Below are 17,159 nucleotides of genomic sequence, written 5' to 3'. Positions count from 1 at the left end.
CTCCTTTTTAAAACCAAGTGGAGGGTATGGGGGGCTTTCCATCTGTGATCTAAGGAAGTTAGAGAAACGCTCTTTCCATAATGGAAAGTCTCACCTTACTTCTTGAATAATATATTTTCGGGAGTTGGGGGAAGAGGATTTCTGGAAAGTTACTGTGCATAACTTTTAATAACAACCTGCCTGCTTTTTTTTTTTTTTTTTTTTTACTGAGCCCTCTTCTTCACGGATGTAGTACTGTTTACATTCTAATACTTATGTGGCATCTTTTATTCTTGAAAGAAAAGTTCTTGCTCAGGATCTCTGTTCCTTGATGCTACAAAACTCCCGGTGGATTTTACGGACCGTTCATCCCATCACTGACCATCGGCAAATCAGACTCAATCACTCTTCGCTCTCTACATCCCTTCAGAATAAAACCGTAGGGAGGAAAAAAAATTTTTTTTTTAAAGATCCCTTTGCGAAGCAAGATCAGCCGGGGGTGAGCCGCAGTGGCGGGGGCGGCAGAGGCCGCGCAAAACTTTTCTCAGCGCGTTTCGTTTTATCTGAAACGGTGCGCTGGGCCTCGCTCCCGCGAAAAGGTCCCGCCGCCCGTCTTCGCCCCATTTTGCTCCAGGGAAAACCTTCAAGAAGGCTTCTCCAGGCAAGTCCATGCAAAGTTGTGATCTCAGAAAGCGAAACGGCGGGGGAGAAAGAAGGTCTCTAACACCAAAGAGGGAAATGGGCTTATGAAAAACTGGAGGGCTCAGCTTGTGAATTTAGCTCTAAATACAGACAATGGTGTCAAGTGATTAGAAAGACGGAGGGTCTCTCACTCAGATTTACCTAGAGAGGATTTGAAAAAGGAACAGGGGACAGCCTCGACCCTTTTGAGCTATGCTTTAAGCAAATTTCTTCTGTTTCATTAGCATTAAATTAAACTATAGGAGAAAGCCTTTCTCCCCCTCTTAGATTTATTTTTAATTTGTTTTGGGGAGAGGATTGAAGAAGTCCCCTCTAGACAGAGAATACTTCTGTCCCAGGCCCCGCCTGCGATAGGGGCGAAACCGCTCCCTCCCCAACCCAAGGGCGATTGCCTCCGAGATAATAGAAAAGCAGGGTCTCCTCATCTGGGTTTGGGGCTGATTAAAAATAAAGTAAAAATAAATTGTGCCCTTTCTTCTTTCCTTCTTGATTTCCATGTATTCTAACGAGTGCTTCCGTAATGACAATCAGTAGTGAAAACAAAATCCAGCCAACCCGAGGGGCCGTGACACCGTCTTATTTCTCACGCAGCGACAGGGAGGAAAAGGTCTGGTCCAGGACTGTGAATTCGAGGACCGAGAGAGAGCACCCACTCCTATCACCGCCAGAACGGTCAGGGGAAGGTCGGCGGCGGCTTAAGGGTTGGGTAGAAAGAAACGGAGCCGAGCAGAAGCTGCGGAACCAGCCTGGCGTGGGATCCGGCACCTGACGCCGCGCCGCGCGCTCTGCCTGGGAGACCAGTCTTGACTCCGAGGCGAGGGCGACGTGTGTCGTTACACCGCAGTAGGCTAAAGACTAAGAGACTAAAACCTGGTCCTGGTCACAGAAAGTGGTCAAGGAGCTTTTATGACGCCTGGGCGCGGAGTAAGGAGTGCCAGGCGCTCCGCTGGGTCTCCTGGCTCGCCGACCCCGCTGCTCCCGGGAGCAATGGTGAGATTTCCTCTCCGCTCCCCCGAAGGCCGGGCGCCCGCAAAGCGGGGCCAGGACCGCGGTGGCCTCGCTCACCTCCTTGCACCGGGATGGGGAGGGAGCGTGCTGCTGACTCAGTCTCCGGTGGTGGAGCGAACCCGAACTCTCGTTCGGGCGTCCACGGGGGTCCCTGCGCCTGTGCCGGTGGATCCTCCGCCTTCAGTCCCGGAGCAGCGCAGCGCTCTGGGCTAAATTGAGATCTCAGCCGCGCGCAGCGCCCGATGCGACCCTCCTTATTATAACAAATGTCCCGCTTGCCGAGCGGGACTTCATATTCGCCAAGAATTCATCTGAAATATTGATTTCCTCTCACTCCACCGGCCCAAATCGATAGCGTTGCGCCCTGGCCCCATAAATCGCCTTCCCCGCGTCTGGCCCGGCTCCATCCATCACCGCGGGCCGGGCCACGACTCCTGCTCGCTGTCCACACTTGCAGAGCGCCCGGCGGGCCATGCCCACCATGCCCATCGGCCCCAGCCCTGCGGCTCCTTCCTGGCACAGACCACCCTGACCTGAGCCCGGAGGTCGGGGAGAGTCGGCGCCGCGGCCAGTGACTCGAAAGCTTTAGAAGGCCGTGAACCCGGATGCCGGTGGGGAGCGGGATTCGGACCGCGGAGGGCTCAGCCCTCGCCCGGCCGGATGCCCCGCACGCGGGTCTCCTTCTGACCGGTGTTGAGCAAGGAGGAGTCCGATAGCCCTCCAGTGCGCTCACTGGATCCCAGGTGCTCAGGGGTCCCAGGCCCAGGACCGCGGGCTCCTCTCGTGTGGGCTGGAGAGGTGCGCGGTCTCAGGGTCCCGCCACGGGAGCCTCAGGCGAGAGCTCCGCGCACCCGGGGACGAGGGCGTAGAGGTCGGGAGTAGGGGACTGCAAGTCCAGCAGGGGTGCGGCGTAGGGCCTGAGAGCGCGCAGGATGGCCACTATGACGGGCCAGGCGAGAGGCTGATGGGACGCGAAGGACACTCCTCTGACCCCACGGAGAGATCCTCGCCCCTCCCGGTGGTCCGCAGAAACCCAGGCCTGGGGAGGTCGGTTCCTCCGGGTCGAGGGGGGACCTCAGGGCCCAAGAGAGTGCCGAGGCGGCCGCTGCGGAGAGCCAGGCCCGAGGCGTCCCCAGCTGCGCCCCCACGCAAGGGGTCCAGTGAGCCGCGAGCCCCACCGACCCGAGCGCACGCACGGACGCACAGCGACGCGGGGGCTCCGGGGGTCCCCGGCCACGCCGCGTTCTTACCGGATCTAATGGAGTTGTGAGGCATCCCGGAGAGTCGCTCGCAGCCCGCCGAGGGCTCAGGGCTTCCTCACGCAGGTCCGCGCCGCGCCCGCCGCCACGCCGCTGCCCTGCACAGACCCGGGGCACGGGTATGAGACTCCGGCCCGCCGCCTTAGACCTCCTCCCCAGGTCCTACCCTGAGGCTTTCATCGCCAGGCAGGGGTCCCAGGATTTTCAGGCGAAGAGTGGCCAACCTCAGGCCGGCCTAACCCATGCGCCCGTCCGGAAGAGCCGGCGTTCGGGTCCGCTGGGCAGCGCCAAACTCTAACCCGCTGCCCTCCGCTCGGCTGCCTCAGCCTCATCCAGTTTAACTTGAGAGAGAAAACGCTGCCGGGCTTCCTGGGACCCTCTCCCTTCTCCAATCACCCCTCTCTCCCACTCAGCTTTCAGCCAACCCCTGGGCGGCATACCTGGCCGGCCGGCCACAGGCCCTCACTGCCCGGGTCCGCCCTCGAGGGTGCCCTGGACCCCGTGTCTCTCCTCCTTCCGAAGTTTGTTCCCATCCACCCGGCATCGCCGACCGGTTTTATCCCGCCAGGGCCCGGAGAGATGGGTCTGGAGAGGCTCGCAGGCCGCCGATTGGCTGGCTGGGTGCGGGAAGGGGAGGATTTTGCAAGGGGGACATGGCTGAGTGGACTCAGGAGTTAGAAACATTCGCTGGAGCTTCTGTTTTCAGTGGAGAGAGGAGAGAGAGGCAGCTGAGCCCTAACTCAGCAGGCTTGGAAAGATCTGAGGAGTGTGCGATGGAGGCTTAAGACCTGGAGGACGAGGGTCTCTGGGAACCTCTGGAGCCAGTGAAGCCCACCACCTTTCTTGCTCCCTGAGGAATTTGAACTTGGGGGAAGAGCTCAGAGGACAGGCCTAGTTGAGGGCCTAGATTGCCTAGATTGCAACTCAGGCTGCAAGTGTGTTAGAAAGGGGCAGGATGAGCTGCCCTTTGACTTGTCTGCAGGAATCAGCAGCCTCAGGGGAGCAGGGGTAAGAAGGGTTGGATAAGAAGGGCTCTCTGGGTGGAGATGAGAAGCCCTCGGAGGGGGCGAAAGCTTCCTCCCCTTCTTCACTGCTCTCCTCTTCTGTTAAGGAAGCAGATACAGGGATGGCTGTGTGGGTGAACCAATGTCCTACAGCACCAACAGGGTGCTCCCACACTCAGGCCTGCTGTGGACTCAGGGTTACAGCAGCGGGGAGAGTGATGCTTGTAACTGGGAGGGGCTGCTCTGGGATGCAGAGGCCAGAGCCACTGGGGTGAGAGGGAAGGGATGAGGCAGAGGAAACAGGGGTAATGCAGGAGTGTGTGTACACGTGTTTGAATAGCACACACACACACACACACACACACACACACACACACACCCCACAAAAGCTTTCAGGTTAATCCACTTCCTCCTCCTGTCCAGCCTTGCTTTTTCTGGATTTAGCAGAAATGAATCATTCTATGAATAGAAAAAGAATATGTATGTCCTGAGATGGATCCTCCACCCCTACATGTGACTTGAAACAAAAAACAATTGGTGCCTTATTGTTTTAAGTGCTTCTCGAAAATTGTTACTTAAGATTGCTCTGTGGTTTCACAATGTTCAGATATTCTGCTTCTCTGGTCAGGCCTCCCCCCAACTCCACTCTCGCGTTAGAGAGAGGGAGGAAAGAAGGGTGTCGGGATGAAAATGGACCTGGGTATAGGTCCCATGGACCCCTCTGCCCTGCCTCGGCTGGTTTGCTGCTCTGGTGCCTGCCTGTTGTCTGTAGGGGAGCTGTGGAGTGTGGAGGCCTCTCAGAGACTGTCCACCCAAGCTCCCCTCCTGCCTGGGGTTTGGGGAGGTCAGTGCTCCATCCAGGGTGAACTTGACAAGCCCTCACCCAAACAGTTCTGCAAACCTCAGAAGATCTGCCCAGGTCGAGGGGCTGACAGGTACCAATAACCTTTAAAATGCACCCATTTCAGTCTTGCCAATGCTTTCGTCCTGTTCAGCAAAACAAAGCCCCTTCTCCCTCTCTGCTTTTAGAAAAATTTCTCAGAGGACAAAAACAGCAAGTTAATGAAACATTCAGGTCCCAATTGTGAGTTTGTGTTTTAAAAAATTCATTTTAATATGACAACTTAATATGCACATCCGTACACCTTGAGAACAGCCCTCCCTCAGACTGGGCTGACAGTGGATAGCCAGGAGGAGGCACCACGGACAAGTTCTTCCAAAGCCCAGAGCCAACAAGCAGTGAGGACACAGTGAGCTCCGAAGCCTCTTGGTCTGGTTCTGCTTTCTCATTACAGTGGGAAACAAAGCCTGGGTTCCCTGCCACTTTCTAATTCTTTTCAGCCAAGGTCAAGGAAATGGTTATTAACCTGTATCCTGACTTTTTGCAAAATAAAGAAGTTGAAAAAATTTATCTATCTATCTATCTTTCTATCTATCTATATTATAATTTTCCCAGATGGTGCAGTGGTGAAGAATCCACCTGCTAAGGCAGGAGATGCAAGAGCTTGGGTTTGATCCCTGGGTCAGGAAGTTCCCCTGCAGAAGGAAATGGCAACCCACTCCATTATTCTTGCCTGGAAAATTCCATGGACAGAGGGGCCTAGAAGTCTATAGACCATGGGGTCACGAAGAGTCGGATACAACTGTACATGCATGCCATTTGCTCTACGAAGTTTGTGTATATATATGTGCATGTATGTATATATATATATATTAGTAATTATATACATATAATTTTTTAATGGCTTTTATCCCAGATTTTTCTCAAACAGGAAAATTCCATGATCCTTTTAGTTAAGCATGAATATCTCAAGCCTTCCTTTGATGTAATTACAATTTCCAAATAAAGTCAGCATGCTGATTAAGATGCTCAGAGCAATGGGAAATTTAGGACATTCTTTCAAAACCCAACACCTTCTCCTGCCCTTCTCAGATTTGATGTCCATAAGCCTTTCACACTGAGACTATCAACTGGCAATCTGTGGTTTAAACCCAGTTATGATTTTTTAAACTCAGTCTTTTTCCAAGAAAATGTAACTAGTTGCTGATATGAAAATCAATAGGGAAGAGAGAGTAACTTTGGTTTCCTTTAAAAATCTGGCAGATGTGGCCGCAGATCTGCGTGTTTCTTTCTGGAAACAAATTGTCTTGCAGTTCAACATTCCAAGAGGTTAATATACATCCCAGGTGGCTGCCTTCTGAGATTTTTAAATTCCAAGTTGATCCACTGAACCTTCCAAAGGGGGTCTGTCTTTCCACAATTCAGCTGAAATCCACCCAGCTGGGGATGAGACTGAGAACATTCCCAAGATGTGAGATTTGGGGTGCTAAAATACCCAACTGTCCTGGGGAAACCAGAATGATTTGGTCATGTCAGCTGATAGAGTTGGGAAGGAAGGTGGTCTGGGGTCTTTTATAAGAAGCTCAGAGTTTAAACTGTCTCTGGGTTGGGTGCAGACGGAATTCTGCAACCTCCTGGCTCAGGTCCTTGAACCCCAGAGTGGTCCACAGGCTTCTCTCCCTATCACCTCCCTATATCCTAGGTGAGGGGACCCAAGACTTCTTCCATCCAGAGGAGGATATCCCAGCCCCCACCAGTCTTTGGGGAGATCCTTGCCCCCTGCTTACCCACCATGCCACCTTCCCCTACATGGTAAACTATCCCAGGACTAAAGTCTATCCTTTGGGAAAGAAACAGCAGCTCCTTACCCTGAATTAGAAGGCTAGCGTGTCAGCCCTGGCTGTGTGAAATGGGACCATTCCTTTTCTCTGAATCTTACTCTCTTCTTCTGTAGCATATGGGTAGGGGTAGCGGTGGAATTGAGGGGGTGAGGAGGGTGAGACCCACCTCACAGCCTTGCTGTGAGGATGAATAGAATTATGAATGTAAAAGGCCTTTGGAAACTGCAGCTCTGTACAAAAGTTAATTATTATTAGACAACAAAGGCCGGGCGATACTTCCAAGAAGGGCAGAGTTAAAGCTGCTCTAAAATTTTGCTGTGCAAGTCGGTTCCTTTCATCCTTTCCCAGCAGCACTGTGTGTTCGTCAAACGGCCCTGTGAGCCACTGGGTGATGGACAGGTGAGCTGTGGCGCAGGAAAGGGCCCGTGAGCATGCGCTGATGCTGTGGGTACAGGGCGGGCGTAGGGAATGCTCTGGGGCCAGGGGTGTCTGTGAGGGGTGCAATGAATAGTTTTTGACCCAGAAAGAGGGCAGCCGAACCAGTGCCTCTGTGTGTGTGTGTGGAGGGGGAACCAGGGCAGAGCTTTGATGCCCTGAGAAGTGCCCAGGGCACCATCCTCTCCCCCTTCCTCACCTCCCAGACCTGTCCAATTGTGTCACAGCCAGGTGGGATTTTTACCTTGTCCCCCATGCCTCAGGAAGTGGCCGACAGCGTGCCCTGAGGTCTCCTGGTGGTTGTGCCAGAGAATCAATCATTAATTACCCTGTGCGCCTCCTCTCCTCCCCCCACCCTCTGGGCTTTCAAAACACAGAAATACAAATACAGATCCTGGCAGGGGAAAGGAAAGTGGAAGGCAGTTTGGAAAAAGCCACCCTTGGCATCTGTCCAGTTGCTTTGGGGGTTGGAGATGTTTCCTGGGTACAGGTCTCTGGAGCTCTTTGCCTACCCCAAAGCACCTAGTGGCTGCTCCCTGGGATGGTCGGGAGCAAGGTCAGATTTTTTTTTTTCCCCCTGCTTTTTACAGTGTTTTTAAAAGTTGTAAATAATGACCTAGGTTCCTTTGGCACCCATTTTGCAGATGAGAAGACTGAGGCCCAAGAAAAGTGAGTACCATTTCCAAGGTTACCCAGCTGGTAGGTGGCTGATTCAGTGTCCAGATAAACACAAGAGACTCAGGTCTGCCCTTAGATGTTAGAAATTCTGCTCACCCCAGCCTAGTTCCCTCACTCCCCAGCACCTACCCTACCTCCCATCAGAAAGGAAGGTTCTGGATCCCAGGGTGTGGTCAGGGTGAGATCAAACTCCCAGGGCCAGAGAACTTTCTTGCCACAGGAGAAAAGTGCAGCTCACCAGGCAGGAATGCCCTCCCTTTGGCCCAGCCCCAGAGTCCAGCCCAGAGCAGAGGGGGTCAGGACACAGGAATCCTCTTAGGTGGACGCCAGGGCACTGAAGTGGGCTGCCCTCCTGACAGCTGTCCTTGGGGAGACGCCAAGGGGAAAAACCAGGTCTGAGACTTTTTTCATCAGATTCAGGGTTGGTTTTGTTCTTTGTGGCCTTGGAAGGCCAGAGGTATCTGATGTTGGCACAAACCATAGAACAGAGCCTGGTACTGCCCAGGGTCCTGAGGAAAGGATCTGAGACCCTGGCAGTAGGGTGGGAGGAGAGGGGAGAAGCTGAGGGATAGAGAAGGACTTGGAAGGTTTAACCTGCATCTTGCCCCCAGCCTTCACTGCTTGCCCCCTGGCAGGCTTCCCACATTCTGAGCTGAGTAACCCTGGGCACCTTGCCACGCTTTGGGCCTTGGCTGGGCCCAAAACTCTCTTCCTGTTTAGACCTCTTGCATTCTTCCACAGACTCTACAACCCTTGACTCCCCTGCATTTGGAGGAGCAGAGCTTTGGCCTCTCCGTTTTTGGTCTTTAGGCTCTTGTTATCCCAACAATGTGGTCCTCTTTGGTTCCCATAGGAGGATGGGACACGCCATCACGTTGATGGAACACTGAACATGTATTTCCTTCTAAGAACAACAGCTAAATCTACTATTATTTACGAAGTATTACTAAATGCCAGAAACTGTCAAATGCCTTACATCTAACCCCATTTATTTTCCACAACAGCCAGTGAAACTGAGTTTTGGGGAAACATGGGCATAGTGGCTGCTCTGGATCATCCCACGGCTGGCCGGTGAAGCCAGGATGGGAACCTGAGCTCATCTGACCTGAGACAGCCTTCCCTCCACTTTCCCACAGGCTGTTTACAGGGCAGGACAGCTTTAACAGCTCCAAGAAAGCTATCGGAACAAACTAGGAAGAAGCAAACTAGAAAAACTGTTTTGTTTGTCAGTTTCAGGGGCCATCAGCGGCTTAATAGGAGAAAGCATGACCCTTAGTAATGAGATTTACACTGCCAAGGTTCACAGACAGGCCAGGTAAATGAAAGAATGAAAAAAAATCAAGGCGGAAGTCATATTGAGTCTTACCCTTCTCCCTAACTGAGTTTTCACGTACTTAGCAAAGTGCAGACACAGAACACATTTGTGGCAAGAATGAGTTAATTATCTACCTACGAATTTTCCTTTTTATTCCCCCTGTTTTGAGCTTTATTGAGGTATAATTGACAAATAAAATTGACAAATATAATTGACAAATAAAATTGACAAATATAATTGGCAAATAAAATTGTAAGATATTTAAGGCGTACGTCACAGTGATTTGATATATGTATATACTGTGAAAGGATTCCCACCATCTAGTTAATTAACACACCCATCATCTCATTCATTCGTCTGTTTGGTGAGAATATGTAAGTTCTACTCTCTTGCGAATGCGTGTGTGTGTCTGTGTATTCAGTCGCTCAGTCGTGTCCACCTCTTTGTGACCCTATGGACTGTAACCTGCCAGTCTCCTCTGTCCATGGGATTTTGCAGGCAAGAATACTGGAGTGGGTTGCCATTTCTTCCTCCAGGGGATCTTCCCAACCCAGGGATCAAACCCACATTTCTTGCATCTCCTGCACTGGCAGGAGGAATCTTTACCACCTGCGCCACCACTATATAAAAGTGTTATCAACTTTAGTCACCATGTTGTACATTAGATCCTCAAGAACATATCTACAAAACAGAAACAGAGTTACAGATGTAGGAAACAAATTTATGGTTACTGGGGGAGAGGTGTGAAGGGATAAATTGGAAGATAAGGATTGACACATACACCTTACTGTATATAAAATAGATCACTAATAGGAACCTACTGTATAGCTCAGGGAACCATACTCAATAATCTGTAATAGCCTATATGGTAAAAGAATCTAGAAATGATTCACTTTGCTGTACTCCTGAAACTAACAGAGCACTGTAAACCAACGATACTCCAATTAAAAAAAAAAATCTGTATCTTTTCTGAAACTTCTTAAAAAGTTCTTTCCATTTGTAGGCACGTGGTCTTTATATAAGGTAGCATGTCTTTTTTTTTTCATCCTTAACGCCTCTCCTTTGAAGCTGTGGGCCTGATGATTCCTGTTCACTTCATCTTCATTGCCTCTCTCCTTACAAACTTTCATCTTGTTGCCCTGAAACTTAAGTTTTCCAAGTAGAATCACTTCTCTCAGGCTCACTCTGGGGGGTGGGGGGAGAGACCCCATAGTCCTAGAGAAGGATCTTTTCCCCCTCAGATCCTGACACCTGCCCTTTCATCATACAGAGGAAGGGTAGGAGTCACCATTCTCTTCCAGGCTGGGAATCTGATGCTCAAATCTGATGCTCTGGCACCACTCTGCACAGGAGGTGTGATCTTGTGCCAAGCACCCAACTTCTCTGAGCTGAAGCTTCCAAGTCTGAGAAGTGAGAATAATAAAGGTACTTCTCTTGTATTATATTATGATGTTTAAGTCAGACAGAGAGCTTGGAGCACAAAGGATGCTCAGAAATGGTTCGTGACTGGAAATAAAACTAGTCACAGGCACTTCCCTGTCAGTCCAGTGGTTAAGACTCCGCACCTCCCCTGCAGGGGGCGTGTGTTCCAAGTCCCTAGTCAGGGAACTGAGATTCTGTACGTCTGCCTCAACAAAAACAAAAAGCCTAGTCACAACACAGGTGATGAAGACTGTTACTCATGGACCTCGGGGGGTGGCGTCACTGTCACCACACTCAGGACACGAGGAGACACTGAGAGATTCTTGAGAGCAGTGGGGCAATGGCACTGGGGATCAGAATTGAACTTGCAGGTTCCTGGGAAAACCAAAGCAGGAGGTCACCAGGTACACGGGAGCTGCTTTGTCCCTCTCCCCCCTCACTGGGGGTGTGCACCCACCCTGGGCTCCCTGAGACTGCTCATAGACCAGAACAGCTCTGCCGAGTTCTTCAATCAGAGAACTCTCCTCCCAGACTCTGTTCCTTTGACTCCAGGACATAAGACATCATTCCTGGAGGGGCTGGCACAGGCCTCAGCTTCCCAGGTGGCCGGGGTGGAGTAGGGTGGGGAGAGGGGGTTCTGCCGGGGATGTCTGATCTGTCACTTTCAGATTTATTGATAAGCCAGTGTCTTCTCTAGTTTTTTTTTGTTTTTATTTATTTACTTTTAGCTTATACACATAATAGGTCATAAATAATTTAAACAGAAATGATGAATGTCTCTCTTCTTCCAGCCCTTAGCCCGAGGTAACCCTGTTATCCTTTCAATATTTGCTCTTCTATTCATACCTAATGTCTGTAACTGTAGAAATAATGACCTCTGTTTGGAGTGTGTGTTTTAGCATGTGTAGTAGCATACCAGCAGTAAGTTTCACTCTGCCTAGTAGCATACCAAAAGTAAGTTTTGCTCTGCAAGTTGTATTTATTCACTAGCAACATCTGAAACATCTTTACATTTCAAGACTGACACCTCTGCCTTGTCCTTTGGCACTTTTCCATCAGGGTCCAAAATGTGAATGGGACAGAGTCTAAGCAACTGTTCTCCTTTTGATGGATATTTATCACTCATCTGGGTTCTCATCAAAATTGTTCAATTAACTCATTGTGTATGTATGTGGATATTTTCCTGGAGAAATTGAAACTGAAAAATGGGATTATGGGAGCACAGGATGGGGTGGGCACCTTTAAAATAGGGATGAACTACTTGGCTTCCCTCAAGCCTAGTCTGGCTTCTCTTTTCATGACTCTTGAATATCCTTTTCAAGATGGAAGGTAAGCAGGTCAGGTGGAGTAAGAAGGTGCCTGTGAGATTTCCTCATCCAGGGTCATTGGCATCCTCCATGGTGTACAGATGTTGCTGGGGAATGTTCTTCCTCCCAAGCATATTATGGACTGCCCCAAACTAATCAGGGAATAATTGCATTTCTGCTCCCTGGGATCCCAAAGACACCTTCAAAGGTCAAAATGGGTGACTGAATTCAGTGTTACAGTGTCTCCTTCAAGATTCAAGAGAGAGCTGGACTCCCATACTTGGGACTCAATCTCTATTTTGGAGCCTGAAGAGTTGGGAGAGACCTGAATTTATGATACAGTCTTGCTCTGAGCTGTGTGATGTTTGGAAAATCACTCACCCACTCTGATTCTCAGGTTCTTCATACTTAGTAGAAAAAAAATGCATATAATATTCACATCCTATCAGCAGGGTGGAATGAATTGCAAACTTTCAAGAAATGTGAAGAATGATGGGTTTGAAGCAGTTATGATATTGAATATAATGCCTGGATGACTTCACCAGGATAGCCCTTTCTGCTTCCCTCCCTCCAACATTCTTCTTATTCCTTCTTTCTTTCCCTATTCCTGTGACCCCAATGTTTCCTTTCCATGTATTTAACTGTGCAAATCTTTATCCAGCATCTGCTAAGTGCTGAGTACTCTGCCAAGACCCGGGAATACCGTGCTGACCAGAACAAGAATCATGCAGTATGGAATGAACAGACAGGTCTGAAGGGAGGTGTGCTGCCGGCTGTGATGGGGCGGGGTGGAGAGTGGGAGTTATAAGCAGCAAAAAGTCTGGAGGGCACCTCACAAAATCTTAGCTGTTCTAAAAGGACCTGTAAGTAGAGACCTGAGAGAAAAGGTAGAACCAACCAAACAGAGGAAAGGGAGAAAGTAGAATACTCTGACATGAGCAGAAAAAAATAATGCATGTGAAGATCCAGAGATTGGGGGCAGGGAGAGGGGGTCTGGCAGGCATTCTTAGGGAACCCAATTCACTATAGCGAGAAAGCGTGCATGCTCAGCTGCTCAATTGTGTTCACATCTTTTGCAATGCCATGGACTGTAGCCCACCAGACTCCTCTGTCCATGTATTTCTCCAGGCAAGAATACAGGAGTGGGTTTCCATTTTCTTCTCCAGGGGATCTTCCCTACCCAGGGATGAAACCTGTGTCTCCCACACTGGCAGGTGGATTCTTTACCACTGTGCCACCTGGAAAGCCTGTAGCGAGAAATAAAGTGTAATTATAGAATATGTGTGTGTGTGCACATGAGTATGCACAGGTATGGGGAGAGGGCTGAGGGATATGACTGGGAAAGTGTGCAGGGTTGGATCATGGGAGTCCATAAGGAGTTTGGACTTTATCCTAAAAAGCAAAGGGATGTGTCTAAGCATATTCTAGTGGGGGAGGTGTGAAGAGAATGGCCAGACTCCTGTTTTAGAAAGTTCTTTCTGGTGCAGTGTGAGAAAGACTTGGAGGAGTCCAGGTTGCAGGCACAGAGAGGCTGCGGTACCATAATTCCCTTCAGGATGATGGAAGCGTCAGAGGTGGAGACCAGGCATGATGCGTATGGAGTGGCAGAAACATCGTCATGGTCACCTGTTGACTCTCAGTTTCACTGGTCTGGTGGTGATAGGTTGCAGTCCTATGAATACCAGATTGAATATAAGTGCTAGCCCTCTTACCTTCCTATGTTTTCTGGAGGACTCAGACCTAGGGTACCCCCAAAAAGGAAGACAGATTGGGCTCTTCTCAAAACCTCCCAATGGCCCAGGAGAAGTTTGTCTGGTGACAGATCAGACAAGAGAGAACGGAGATGTTGGTCCAGGACCCAGGCTGTGATTGATGGGCTGATGGGAGGGAGAGGAAGAATGCACTTAAAGTTGCTGAGGATTTTGGATTTCAAATCCCACCCTGATCTGGACACAGATAGCACCCTGTGACTGAGTAACAGAGAAACACTGACCAGGAGAGAGTGGGGGGCGGGGGGCGGGTTGGAAAGTTATATAAAGAATATCTGGCTCTATGTAGGACAGGAAAAAAAAGAGAAAGAGAGAATTGGCTGAGAGTCAGGAGGTTGGGCTTCCCTGGTGGCTTAGATGGTAAAGAGTCTGCCTACAATACAGGAGACCCAAGTTCGATCCCTGAGTTGGAAAGATCCCCTGGAGAAGGGAATGGCTACCCACTCCAGTATTTTTGCCTGCAGAATTCCTGCCAGGTTCCATGCACAGAGGAGCCTGGAGGGCTATAGCCCATGAGGTCGCAAAGAATCAACACAACTGAGCAAATAACACACACAGGGTCTTAGACTTGAGACCATGGCTATCGGACCTTGGGGAAGTCACTGGGTTTAACTGGGCCTTGGTGTCCCCAACTTTATAAATGAGGACTAAGTGGGAGGTGGAAAGAGTACTGGCTTTCAAGTCCCAGTGCAGAGGAATATTTCCTAGAAATGTGTCAAATGAGCAAAAAAACACTCTATCTCTACGCCATAGTTTTTCATTTTCAGTACAAAGTGCTTAAAGATATCTTCCTCACTAATGTCATTGGGTTGGCTCTTATGAACTGGTGTGTGTGGAAGTACTTTGAAACCCTAGAAGTTATAGTAATACTGTAGACTGATACAAACTTTACAGTGAATAAAGGCTACCTTATCCATTTATTTCATTTAATATATTTCTCAGTATTACTTGTAGTATTAGTATTGCCATATGTATCTACTACACAACAACACATAATACTAAGTATACTATATATGATACAATATATATTGCTATTTGTTGTTGTCTAGTTGCTAAATCATGTCTGACTCTTGCAACCCCATGGACTGTAACCTGCCAGCCTCCTCTGTCCATGGGATTCTCCAGGCAAGAATACTGGACTGGGTTGGCATTTCCTTCCCCAAGGGATCTTCCCAACTCAGGGATCGACCTCTGGGGTCGACTTGCAATGCAAGTCTCTTGCATTGCAGGCAGATTCTTTATCACTGAGCCACAGGGAAGCCTGTAGATGCTACTCCTGGCCTCATGGCTATTTGGTATTTCCAGCTGGTAGCAGAAGGGCCCTGATGCAGGCAGTCCTGGGGGCCTGACTCTATTTCTCACTTGCCTGGCCACTTGGGGTCAATGATTTCCTCTAGACAATTTTGACTCTGGGGTCTGGGAGCTGGGTCCAGGGTGTTGGGCCAGGGGCACAAAGTCAGAACTATTCCAAAGAACAGAAAAGCCCCTCTCCTTCTCCAGGTGCCCGTTGCATTGTCCCAGCGGCGGCCAGGTAAGGCTGCTCCTCCTCGGCTTGGGGAGGAGAGTGGGGATATGAGAGAAGGGGCCTTGAGCAAAGGACAGCCCAGCTAGGCTCAGCTCCACCTCTCCCAACCCCCCACCCCCGCCACCCCAGCAGCGTGGCAGACTTGCTTTAGATCCCCATTCCTCCCACTGGCTGGGGCTCCAGGTACCTAGCCTTCCGCTACGCTGGCCTTCATTTGCATGGGATCCTACCCTTTTGCAGCTTCAGTATCATAAGAAGCCAGGAGCTTCACCGAGCATGCTTGAGCTGAGCCCTAGAAGGCGAGCCAGAGCCGACTCCCCACCCTCACCTCCGCCCCCATTCGTTGCGCGCTGCTCCGGGCAAGATAGAGGGTGGAGGAGTGGGGGGCGGGGAGCTGCCAGCTTTCTAGCTCCTTGGCCGCCCTGCCTGACTCGGACCAGGCCAGCAGAAGCAGAAGGCTTCGACGTCCTGAGCCGCAGCTGGTGTGGCCCCAGGCAACTCCACCTTGGTCCCTGAAGCCAGGGGGCGTGGTCCTCTGCACTTCTGCAGCCTCGGGCCTGATCCTCGATGGCTGAGTATTGAATCCACTAGGAAGGCAGGTGTTTGCTGGGTCCTGGACTGAGTTCCTGGGGTCACAGCTCCTATCTTTGAGACCCCATGGACTCCATGGTAGCCCACCAGGCTCCCCTTTCCATGGGAATTCCCCAGGCAAGAATACTGGAGTGGGGTGCCATGCCCTCCTCCAAAGAGTGAGCCACTGAAATGACTTACTACGCAGGCACAGGCACATAGCTCCTATCTGGAAGAAACCGATCGCGGATCAGAACTGTGTTGGAGATTACCCAAGCCGCAGGAAGTCTCCACATGAAGGGCACTAGAATTCAGAGAAAAGCAGGACTCGAGCTGCCAGTCAATGCCAGACACTTACCAATTAGTATTAAGATGATGATTTCTGATGCTAGATCCAGCAGGCAAATTAACCAAGGTCACATAGACGGCTTAAGCCCAGGCCCATCATTTCTCACTCAAGAGGAGAACAAGTTCCACTTTGGGAAGACCAGACCCCTTACTTCCCAGGTGTTCCTGCTCTAGTGAGAAGATAATACCCAGACATGGGAGATTCTAGGTCAAGGTCTTTGCTTCTGACCCCACACTTGCCTCTGCCTCATGGCTCTGGCTTCCTCAAGACTTGAGTTTTCTTCATAATCTCCCACTAGTCTTCTCAGCACCCTGCTCACCTGAGTCTCCTCCATCACCAGCCCTGTACCCAGCTTTCCTCTCTTGATGCCCTAAGGTCTCAAGGCCAGGGAGGCAAGAATAGGGTCAACCTTCTTCTGTGTAGCAAGAGTTGTTATCCCATTTCCCAGATTGATTCTGAAGATTAACCTTCTGACTTCTGTGAACTAGCTCTCCCTTTTCTACAAATCCCTTTTCATTTCCTTAAACTAGGAGATGGGCAACATGGCATGGGGTACTGGGGGTTGCTCTGATTTCTTCCATGCAGTGTCTGATATAGAATAGAAAACAAATAATGAATGAATGGGGCTTCCCAGGTGGCACTAGTGGTAAAGAATCTACCTGCCAATACAGGAGACTCAAGAGATGTGGATTCCATCCCTGGGTTGCGAAGATTCCCTTGGAATAGGAAACAGCAACCCACTCCAATATTCTTGCTTGGAGAATCCCATGGGCAGAGGAGCCCTGTGGGCTACAGTCTATGGGTTTGCAAAGAATCGGACACAAGTGAGCACATACCCACTCTTAAATAATGAATGAATGAGCTCAGAATTAGACTCAGACTTACAAGTTAAAGGAGGAAGGAGGCATGCACTAGAATGCGGAAAATTTCAGAACCCCCTATTCACTGACTCATGTCCAATAAACTTGTCATATTTCTGGGACCCTCTGGGGGCTGTCATGATATCAGCTCGTCCTGCAGTGCTCCTGAGGAAGTCAGTCAATATTCCCACTCACTTTATCCTATTAAGCTTCTGGAAGTGGGAGTCCAAGGGGTTGCTTTGCCTTCTGGAATCACCCAGACAGGCAGACAGACAGTCAACACCATTCCAGACCC

General features: G+C 50.1%; 1 protein-coding gene and 1 long non-coding RNA gene across 2 annotated transcripts in view; one reads left to right on the top strand and one right to left on the bottom strand.

The window, feature by feature from the left end:
• The window catches only part of PAX8 (paired box 8), a 63,382-nt gene extending 59,886 nt beyond the window's left edge, over positions 1-3,496 (bottom strand). Inside the window, exons 1-2 of the mRNA XM_065929176.1 lie at positions 3,389-3,496; positions 2,940-3,046 (exon numbers count right to left, since the gene is read on the bottom strand). Coding sequence (XP_065785248.1) covers positions 2,940-2,964 — 25 coding nt within the window. The 5' untranslated portion in view covers positions 2,965-3,046; positions 3,389-3,496. The remainder of the gene's footprint in view (positions 1-2,939; positions 3,047-3,388) is intronic.
• A 3,461-nt stretch (positions 3,497-6,957) lies between these two features.
• The window catches only part of LOC136162873 (uncharacterized), a 29,709-nt gene continuing 19,507 nt past the window's right edge, over positions 6,958-17,159 (top strand). The window contains exons 1-2 of the long non-coding RNA XR_010662173.1: positions 6,958-7,033; positions 7,714-7,738. This is a non-coding gene — a long non-coding RNA (uncharacterized lncRNA). The remainder of the gene's footprint in view (positions 7,034-7,713; positions 7,739-17,159) is intronic.

Source organism: Muntiacus reevesi, chromosome 3, assembly GCF_963930625.1.
Source record: "Muntiacus reevesi chromosome 3, mMunRee1.1, whole genome shotgun sequence".
Lineage (NCBI taxonomy): Eukaryota > Metazoa > Chordata > Mammalia > Artiodactyla > Cervidae > Muntiacus > Muntiacus reevesi.
Note: the sequence above shows the minus strand (reverse complement) of the source record. Positions and strands in the feature narration are given on the sequence as shown.